General features: G+C 44.5%; 1 protein-coding gene across 1 annotated transcript; it reads left to right on the top strand.

The window, feature by feature from the left end:
• The first annotated feature begins 4,832 nt into the window (after nt 1-4,832).
• Nucleotides 4,833-10,513, top strand: LOC148817103 (uncharacterized). Its single transcript, XM_088939156.1, has 5 exons — nt 4,833-4,908; nt 6,904-6,926; nt 8,184-8,398; nt 8,921-9,027; nt 10,401-10,513. Exons 1-5 carry the CDS (start codon nt 4,833-4,835, stop codon nt 10,511-10,513), a joined length of 534 nt encoding a protein of 177 aa, XP_088795282.1.
• The last annotated feature ends 550 nt before the right edge of the window (nt 10,514-11,063 follow it).

Raw genomic sequence — 11,063 nt, 5'->3', positions numbered from 1 at the left:
GGTAAAGGCCAATGGGAAATTTGGCCAGGATGCCGGGGTTACACCCCCACTCTTTTCAAGAAACACCCTGAGATTTTTAATTACCACATAGAGTTAGGACCTCAGTGTTACGTCTTATATGAAGGATGGCACCTTTTTACAGTATAGTGTCCCCATCACTATACTGGGGCATTAGGACCCACACAGACCGCAGAGTGAGTGCCTTCCAGTGCCTTAGTATTTCCCAGGAGGTCTCTCATTCAGGTACTGACCAAGCTCACACCTGCGGAGCTTCAGTGGAATTGCAAATTGTGAGTTGCAGGGTGATATGGCTGCTGGCATAAGTAAAACTGGCCTGTCTTGCTAATTACAGGTATACAGGAAAAATGTGCATTTGTTTTCTTAGTATGGAAGATGTCATAAAGGTAATATCCAAATAGTAATATTGAGTGAGTTTCAGCAGCACAGTGGCTTGTGAAGATATGGCTGGTGTACCAGCCAAGTGTCCTTAAAGGAAGAAACAATTGTCATGTTAAATGTGGTCTGGGAAGAGAGATTCAACCATCTGTTCTGTCTGAGTAAGTTTCAGCTAAGTATAATGAAAACACCCGGTTGTACTGCTTGAGGGATGTGTAGTGGAGCCGAATTCATCCAGAAAGACCTCTGCACTCCAAAAATGGCTGGAGGACAGAACCAGTGACTATCAAAGGGGTACACCTCCACTGTCCCTCCACAGCCTGTCATAGCAAATAGAGGAAAACAGGGCAAAAATATTCCTTTCCCAGTAAAGGTCCTCAAAAAAGAATGGGTGAGGGGTGGCCAATGTTCACAGCATGACAAGGCATGAGGAGAGACGCTTTTAGGACTGCAGTGGGAACAGTTCAGGGCTACCACTGCCCTACTGCTGGCTTGGGTCACAGCTCGTTCATGCACACAAACAGCCAGAGACACTTGCACACACGCAGGCCTTGCGCGCAGCTGTTCTGTGGAGGGGGCCTGGCCTGCAAGCCGATCACGAGATGATCTGAGTGATTTCCTGGCCGAGAGGAAGCTGCTCTTAAAGGCATTTTCATTCATTGCGGCAAGAAGAGAACTGCAAACGAAAAGGAAACTTAAAAACAGAAATGCGTGGAATATCCACCCCCCTAACAATCAGGATCTCGCAGTCATGCATAAGAAAAGCCAGCGTCTCCGACGGGGAGCCTGTGTGAAAGAACATGGGAGGTTCTTTCATTTGTACAGAATGTGATCTCATGAGAAAAGCAGTACAGAAACCACGATCGACACATCGTCCATTTCAGCCAGTGAAACACACGAAGATGTGAAACCACAGGACAGAGGCTGAAAGCTCTTCAGGCTCTTACACAGAGCAGTGGTAATCCTGAACAAGAGCTTTGGATGAAGTAAGTGTGTCCAGATGCATTCAATTCTCATGTTCAGATCAAGAAGAATCGGGACGTGTGATGCACTACAGCAGTGAAACCAGGAAAGGCAGTCCTGCTGTGTGCAAAAAAACTAACATGAATGAAATGACAAGCCACAAATTAACCCCAGACCAAACACCCTCAATCCTAACTGCGCAACTGTAGGAGCTTCCGAACCAAAAGACAAGGTTTCCTAAAGACAACAACAACAAAATCTTGAGCGAAATATGTTGAGGTAGAAAAGAAATCACGTTAGTGGGCTTATTTTAACCACCACTGTTTTTTCTCTTGAAGGTACAAGTTTAATAAATGGTAAGAAAGTAAGAAAATAAATAATACAAATTTGATTTGATTCAATGTGTTCCAAGAAACCAATGTTCAATTAGATTAAATAATCAATATTTCACTCTTATTAAACCTGGCCAACTAGGAGCACTTAAAACTCCAGTGTTTAACTCCAGTGTTAAATGTGATAGTACCTGTATAATTAGATTTAATAAGTGCTATTGTACAACTGGATACCAGTTTCTGAAAAAACATTGAATACCAATATTAGACCAGTTTCAAGGACATCGCTGGGTAGTTTGTTAAGGACAGCTGCTACCCCATTAATAACAAAATGCTAAAATTCTTGTCAGACCTCAAGCAGATGAGTATTAAATTAGAGTTATCTAATTCCTTAGACATCTGGGGTGCAATTGGACACAAACTGCAAGTCCTACCAATTTAACATTTGAAATCACAGATTGTTCATTGCTTGTGTCTCTACTGGTTTGTCACAATGCTTTTTAGTTGGTTGTTTGCCGTTCTCCTTGTGTTCATAATATACAGTACCCTATTGTGAGGTTTAAATTCACGTGCTAGCACTCTGTCAATTTCCTTATTCCGTGGCATCTCTCTTTGCTAGGCTGTGTGAATCAGAATATTTTTGCACCATAATTAAGGGTGTGGAACACCACAGTGGACTGGTCTCATTCTATCTGTTGTATTCTGGCTGTGTGCAGGTCTTTTATTGGGTCGGGTGGCATTCTTCTGATTTCTTTGTCTTCCTGTGCTCATTGTATGGTGTTTAGTTTCGTTTGTGTAATCATCTAATAATGATTAATGACACTGTACTGACTGCACAATTTGAAAGACATGAAATGACACTGATATTATTTACCTGACGTGTTGCACAAGCATTTCAGAATGACGATTAAAAAAAAAGTTTCTTTTAGGAAATGTAGCAGCGCCACCTTGTGGACATGTCTCATTCACTGTATTGAAACTTCGTCTGGAGAAAGCACGTGGGTATTTCACTTTAACTGCGAAATTAGTTTTAAAAACTCTACACAGTTTTGTGACGCTCATGTCGAGGATGACTCAGCTGATGCACTAAAGCAATCCTCACCTAAACATGTATTATGTCCAGGAGTCATAAGACGTTAATGAGTCGTTTCCCTCCTGGATCCTGCGGCTGACTTGAGATCAATGTCGTAATCTCATCATGCCTGACAGTTTCCTGAAAGAGCAACTGTACGAACAGCCTTAACGCTGCAGTAGGGAAGGTTGCTGTACCAGGGGCTCCAGTGTTACCCTGGAGGGCCGCAGTTTCTGCAGGATTTCATACCATCCCAGATCTTGACTAAGTCATTAAATTAAGTATTTGAACAAGAGTGCTTTAACACCTTTCTCCAAGTGCACGGAACCTAAAACCTGCTGGACTGAGGCTCTCCAGAATTAGTGTTATATGGAAAAAAATAACTGCTATTGTAAATACAGGACTCCCCTGTTTTAACTGTACCTGTGTATATTTTAAAGTGTGTACTGTATTGGAAAAAGATAACGGAAAAGTAACCAGATTGTTCCTTAGCCAATGTTATGTACAATCAGGTTAACACAAGTTAGTTTTGTTCATTTTCCTGCCGAAGAAAAGAAATTCAGAAGGGTCTGGTTTTTCAAAAATCCTGAAAACTACTGACAAAGTAGTTAATCCAATGGATAATGTCAGGAAACGTGGTGGAAAAGGAGCTCAAGAACACAAATGGAAATTAAAGCACTGTGATTCCTTACAGAGCCGCTCAGCTAGGTTGTTGAAGCAGGTCTTGCTGGGACCTAAGAACGGCCGGCAAGATGACCAGCAAGCCGCACTTCCATAGCCTCCTCTCGTAAGGAACGAATTCACATCGCGGACGAATTAGGAGTCAACATTACATCCGGAATGTCAATCATCGGTCAAAGAAGAAGGACCATAATTTTGTTCGTTTTTCTCAGGGGAAATCTGACAGGCTGTTTTATAGATATTTACGGGCATAAACCTCTCCGAATTGCAGCACATGCCAGGAGTTTAGCTGTAGCTTGGATCGTCCACCAGAGGGCGCTTCGCGCAGCTCATTACTAACGAACATACAGCATCGTAAGGGCTGCGCTGGGATAGGGGTGCTCGACCCAAAGGTGATGTTTTCTCAGCGCTATACATGCCCTGGAGTGTATTATTCCCTTTGACACACGACAGTTTTTTTCAATTATTTAACAAATTAAACGATGAAACATCCTTTTGTAACATAAACCAGTTCCTGTCATAAATCCTGGCTGTGGAGGTCTGGTGTAGGAACACGCAGGTGCTTCATACTTGTCATTACAAGAATAACAGAGCAGATCCAGTGACAGCCCGCTCAACGGCTCTCTTACCATTGCGTGCGGAGTATTTCCCAGACAGGCATGTGAGGCAAGAACTGGCATCCTTGAAGATTCTGAATGAAATTATAGATCTGCTTCTCCGTTAAACTACCAAACCAGCAGGATGGGCCGAATGACCCTCATTGACTAAAGCCTCTTGTGCCACAAGGCATTTCTTATTTAAAATCTTGGTTCACAAACCATGCTAACCTATGCTCTTTGCCTTTATGTACAGTAGCAGCAGTGTCTATCCCAAAGGACAGTAACGCTCTTCACACGCAGAAGGGGATACACTGCACCCCCTCCTCCTCTCCCCTCATTGCAATTATACTCTTAAATTTCAGCTGCGCCCAAATTGGGGACAAACAATTCTGAGAAATGCGCGGGTTGCCTTTGCTCCTACCCCAGCTTGCATTACTTGGACCAGGCCACTGGCGACACGTCACACTCCTTTTCCAGGATGAGTAGAGTCTCCAGCTCCTGCCAACCCTGTGACATTAATATTCCCAGGCTGGAGACGCCGGGCAGCTCTCGGTTCCCCCTTTGAAGCCGACAATTTCTTCATTTCCTCTCGGCCCTTGTCCCGGGACCTTCTCTCCCACCCTTTGCTTCTAAATTTACCTCTCTGACAATAGCGAGTTGAATAATTGATCCCCTGATTTGAGCCGGGCTCAGTGTGCGCAGAAACCCGAGGAATCCTGGCACTGGGCAGGGGAAACAGGAGACGAATGAGCTCACCTCTTCGAGTCAGACTAGTCCCACTTTTTACGGATGGCGGCTCTCATTGGCTGCCTCCTGAAAGAAACGCAGCCTTCTGGGTATAAAAGAGAAGAAGAGAGGCCAGGGGGTGAGTATAGGAGACTGACACAAGCTCCCACAGCCAGGAGTGCTTTCGGATTAGCAGAAGTATGGCGACTTTTGTTCCAGTGAGTATGACACCCGACAGTTGTTCCAACAGGTAGCTGTGGGTAATGGAGAACGTGCCCATTGCTTTTCTTCAGAGTTGCCCGTTTCAGGAGTGCGGCTGAGGACCAACAAGTGACAGAGTGGCAAGTCGTCTCCTGCAGAATCTTAACATTTCTTAGAAAAACGTGTGATGAAAATTGTGACCTCCAGTAGGCGCATCGTCACTGTGAAATGTGGCCTGTGCTGAAATTGCTGTGCTTAGAAAAAAGGGCTACTGGTGCATTAAATCATGATATTGCACTCAGGGGAACATGGCTCACTGTAAAACTAGATTGTAAGTCTAATTCAGAATACAAGGTTGACTGGTATAACAATTTAACATTTTGTAGACATATTTTCTATTATATGTCTCATATTTTTAAGACACATACATTTCTGTGACAGTAGGGCACTTTCTGTGAATATTTCCAGAGGAAATACTTGAACCTTTATCCTGTCTTAAGCTGTGTTTTAGAAATTGTAAGAAACACTTCTTAGGAATGTGTACAGAAGATACTGAAGTGAGCCTGTTTAGGAAGTGTCATATCACTGCTTTTTAGACCTTGATAAGTGTGCTAACAAAAGGCACTAATCACATTAGTGAATCCTAGAGTGAAAAGTTTCTTCTCTATAGGAGCTCAGAGACATGCAGTGCAAATACGCTCAGGACTAACAACAGGACATGCATCTTTGCACAAAGAGTTGCGGGCTGCAAATCAGGCTGGCTGTAAAAGTCTCCTCACTGGGAACTTTGCAGAATGAGCTTGTAGAGGTTCTTTAGCTCAAAAACCGATTAAACTAATTTGGGTGCAGCAAAATAAGCAAGAGGGAATCTGTGGCTTCATCTTAGAACAAGGGTTGTGATTGTATCAGAGAAGACATTTTTCCACTCCACTTGCTTTTTAGCATTGCCCAAAGAATGCAAGAACATAAGAAATGTTACAAACGAGATTTCAATTTGTTGCTAGTGTCTCCTGATTTTTAGGATCTCGTCCTGCTATTTCATGGTGGAATTTCTGTGTAATCATATAACTGAGTGATCACTGCATATTGTTGGAATATAGATGTATAGGGTAACATACATTATTTTATAATTGAGTCTGGATATAAGAATTTTATTGCCAATGTTGCTGTCTGACAATAGATTGTTAGAAGTTACCAATAATAGAATCCAAAATATAGATGCACGAAGTGTGGAGAAAATGGCATGAAGAAGCACAATTGAAATAATGAACTAGCTGAAAGCCAGTCTTTATGCATTCATTTGTAGCCATTAATAAGTCATTTTCAAGTAGCAACGCAAACATTTCGTCTCCAAGTGTGACAGTGTGGCACATCTGCAAACATCCAGCACTTCTGAATGCTGCAACAACATGTTAATTATTTAACAGAAGAGATGGGTGTTGGGAGTTTTAAAGTTTAACAATCTTTAATTTAGACTCAGAAATTAATAATGATTAAAAATAGTTTGATGCAACGTTACTTTGAGTTTTTAAGTGGCCTATAACACGACCAAAAACTTTTAAATTTTTAGTTCTTAGCTGATGGGACAAATAATGATATTGCTTTTGTGCGTACATGCGTTCATTTTTTTAATCTTGGTTCTGATTAGGAAAGACTAACATACCCACGGCAGGATCCTGGATGTCTTCTGGAGCAGTTACTGTATGAAAGAGAATTTCCATAATATAAAAAGACAAAGTTAACAGTGAGGTTGAGAAAGAGGGTAACAGTAAATCTCTCCTTACTGCCCTGATGCAGCTTTACCTTCGACACAACAAGTAGCTCCATTTTGAAAAGGATATGAAAATGACTAGTGGCAGCTTTAATACCTTAATTATTCAGGAAGGCTTCTTTTACAGCCTTAAGAATTGCTGTGCGTGTGGACTGTGAGCAGGAGTGTTCATGTTTCAAGATATGGTAAAAGTATCTGCATTTATCAAGAATCTTATTGTGTGACACACTGTGACCAGCGCTCCAGCTTGGATGTCTCACAGTGCCAGCGACAGCAAGAGCAGGGGAACGGAGAGTGGAATATTCCACAGTCCCTTCATATTAGCAATCCCCAGTGGTCATCTCACGCCAGACTGCTTATGTGCCACAATATCGGCATCTGAATTTTATCGTATGTAACGAAGGTTCCACATTTTAACCCAGGTGTCCGATTGCATTTTCTCCAGCTTCCTCAAGACATGTTTGAGTTTCACAAAGCTGTGTTGGTTTGAGTCTCTAAACTATCCCAGTGTCTGTGCTCCCTGCAATGGGCTGGCATAGTAAGTAACATATTGATCATGCTGGGACTTGTGTTTATAGTGTCCCAGCTGTTTCATTTACTGAGTAACAGTAAGTGTTTTGCAAAAACAAGTGCCTGTGAATGAAATTCTGTGGCATGGGGCTGCGCTGAGGGGATTGCCACATGTGAAGCCACTTTTTAAATGAACAGATGCCACTTAAAGGGAAGGAAGGAGCATCATCAACTCATGATGTGCAATACAAGATCCACCATATTTCTCTTCATTGCAGGGGAGGCACTGATTGCAGTGAGCGGCCAAGATCTGATATTGCAAAACGCCTTCTCTAAAAAAAAACTGAAGTCCTGAAGTCTAGACTTGCTCTGCAACCTTTAAGGAAGTTCAGTGCTCGTTGGGACTACAGTGTATGTGTCCAATACGTTATAGGTGAAGGGAATTGCTTTTAATAAAGGAGATTCTAATTTAATGGGTTTTTTCCAAAAATAATACATTATTTCATGTTTCTGGTGGCAGCCAACACTTGATTTATAATCTGATATATCTGTTGCCTTAACTAAATCAACACATTAAATTAATCATCGTTATATTTATAATATGAATCCTATGAATCCATACTTCTCTCAGTGTGACTACGTATAATTACAAATAGCAGGCAGATGGTGAGCAGATAAATGAACAGAATTGTAGCCACAGGAGCAGGACTGAAAACAGAAAGAGCAGATTCACACATAGTCATGGTGGGCCTCCCCTAAAGGATATGTCACTTTAAGAGTGTTGGAGGGTCAATACTCACACATGCCACTGGGGAAGAGGATAATCAATAATAATAATAGCTTGCTGGGAGCCCTGTCTCCCTCAAGGCTGGCATGAGCCGGCCTTGGCGGGGCTTCTGTTTTGACCAGGTGTCCCCTGTCTCCCGCCACAGTGTGCTTCCTGCTACAGCAACGGCAGACCAGTGCCGCTGTTTGGGATGGGCAATGCGGGCGGCTACCTCTCCCTCCTGACCTATCACGGGCCGCTGGCGCCCCGGCGCCGCCTCACCTACCACACCCCCAAGATGACGCTGCGCCAGATCTGCCGACTCATCCGCATCCTGCAGCAGGTCCGCAACAGGGAGGCAGCGCTGGCACGTGCCGCCAGGTGAGTCAGACCTCACAGAGATCACAGGGCCTCAAACCTCAGGCCTCACAGAGATCACAGGGCCTCAAACCTCAGGCCTCACAGAGATCACAGGGCCTCAAACCTCAGGCCTCACAGAGATCACAGGGCCCCACACCTCAGCCCCAGGCGTCACAGGGCCTCAAACCTCAGACCTCACAGAGATCACAGGGCCCCACACCTCAGGCCTCACAGAGATCACAGGTCCTCAAACCTCAGGCCTCACAGAGATCAGCGGGCCCCACACTTCAGGCCCCAGGCATCACAGGGCCCTACACTTCCGGCCTCAGGCCTCACAGGGCCTCACACCGCAGTTGCCAGGTGTCACTGTAGCAGATTCACAGCAGGTGGGCTTAGCCAGCCAACCGCAGGAAATCAGACTGAAATTAAGCCAAAGCCAACTCAACACTGCTCCCACGAGACACACGCGGATCTTCACAGCGGTCCCCCCAGGCACGCGTGCGCATGAGGCCTCACACCGTCTCCTGCCTCTCCATGTTCCAGGATGCCTGCCGCAGCTCTGCCCGCCGCAGGGCCGCCGGTGGCCAAGGCCCCTGAGAAGCGCTGCCTGCCCTCCTGCCTCCGGCGCCGCCGCAGCGCCAACGTCAAGCGTGTGGGCTGAGCCCCGCAGTCAGGCCCGAGGACTGGAGGGACCTGGTGCCAGGGCCCGAGAGTGCCCTCCCCAGCCAGGGAGGGCAGGCGCAGTTTCCCGAGATGCTGCCCAGCTCTCTCCCCCCTCCTCTTCCACCTTCCTTCGCCTTCTTTCTCCATTTTTACCCTTTACAGGCGAGGATCCCCCTTAACCCAGACACGGACACGAACACAATTCACGTGTTTCGCCAGGCAGCCTCGACACATCTCGTCACCACTTGTCTGCGTCCAGACTGCAGTCGGTCCCTGTGGCTCAAGCCAGTCACAGAGGGGGATCAGACATGGTTTTAACTTCTCACTGGCCTGATCACAGTCTGCTTTAACAAGAATGCTTTAAATTCAGAAAGTTTGTTTCTTTCTTCAGCGGGTTCCAGTGCTAACTTACCTAACGAGTTTGAGAGCCCTGTATTGTGGTGTATGAAACTTTATATCCATTGACTTACTGAATTGTAGGGCAAGGCTGCATGCCTAACAAATGGCTTTTAGGGTCCAGATAAACCTGTCAGTCACATCTCCACATGCCCATGATGAGATGAGCACAGTAGGAGCAGCAGAGAACAATGTAATAGAAATAAGTTTTAAATGCTATATTCTAGTAGAACTGCATGGATCTCTAAAACGGTGCTGAATGAACAATACAGGCAAATAGGATGCAGTTTTTCTCACTTCCCAACTCTGTATATATAATATGCTGTAGGTTTTTTTTCTTGGGAAGAGGGTGGAAAAGAAGGGGAGGAAGTTCAGTGTCATTCCTTCTCTAGAAGGATGCTGGCTTTTGGTTACCGAGATATTTATTTTTAAATGAGAATGCTGATCTGGTGATAAAGACAGTCCTATTCATTATACCTATACCTGAACAGGACACGACTGGTGCCTGCACTGTTAATTCTGATACATGTTACACCAGCATACTGGCCTTTCAAATACAGTGCTGAAAATGTCCTTGCAGTTGGCATCTCTACAGTATGTACAGAAAGCGGTTTCAGCTCTTTTCAATTTGTTTTTACAAAATTTGAGTTAAATTCTAATAAAAAAAACTGTTTGGTGCTTTCCACTGTTGAAATATCATGTTTGTCCTCCTCAAAGCAAAATGATGTTGTAAAAAAGCAAATCCCTAAATAAAGCTCAGTGTGCTCTTGATGGTTCCTTGCGGTGTTTATATGTCCCTGTTTGGTCTGGAAACTGGTTATAAACTGTCAGATGTGCCGACAGTAACTCCTTCTGACAGTCAGCATCTCTGGACAGCTGCCTGCAGAGCTGAGTTGCACCACGGTCCAGTTACGAGCTGGACAAGGAATGACCCAGCTATTATATTTTTCTTATCCTCCCCCAGCAAGACCTCAGCCAGTGAGAGCAGCCATGGGCAACGTTGCAGCCTTCTTTCTCCCAACAAGAAAGGCTGCTGTCCACTGCCCTCAACACCCAGACCACAAACCCAGCCACTAACAGCCATCAGTCAGATTACTTGACTGTGGCACATACAGTACAGCTGGGAGACACTGATATCTCTGCAACCTGTCTGTCTCTTCAATCGATGTGGCCCAAACATACACCAAACCCACTTTATCAAAAAAGGCCAGCTCTCTTCGTACCTGGTCTTCGAATGCTCAGAAGAACGCAGGGGATTAATCTAGGTCTTCTTAGAAAACACACTCTGCCTTTACAAATCACAGCTATAGCTCTGCGAACAAAAGGCAACAGGCACCTTTTCTTAACTACACTGAACAGGTACCAGCAAGCGGATTAGTGAGAACGTGGTAAAAAATTCATTGGGAGCTCTTGTTAAGGCTGTGACACCCAGTAGAAGTCAGGTTCTTGGATAGGAAGCCCAGGATATGGTTTCAGAGTTAAAGGAAGTCAATACACCTGTTTGCCTATTGATTTACAAGCCTGCAACCAGCTGGTAAACAAACTATGTGTCTGCAACGTTAAAAAACAAGGATAGGGAACAGCCAAAGGGATCAATAGAAACTGTATAAATACACACAACATGGAC

The sequence above is a fragment of the Atractosteus spatula genome, chromosome 21, assembly GCF_055471065.1.
Source record: "Atractosteus spatula isolate fAtrSpa1 chromosome 21, fAtrSpa1.hap1, whole genome shotgun sequence".
Taxonomy (NCBI): Eukaryota; Metazoa; Chordata; class Actinopteri; order Semionotiformes; family Lepisosteidae; genus Atractosteus; species Atractosteus spatula.
Note: the sequence above shows the minus strand (reverse complement) of the source record. Positions and strands in the feature narration are given on the sequence as shown.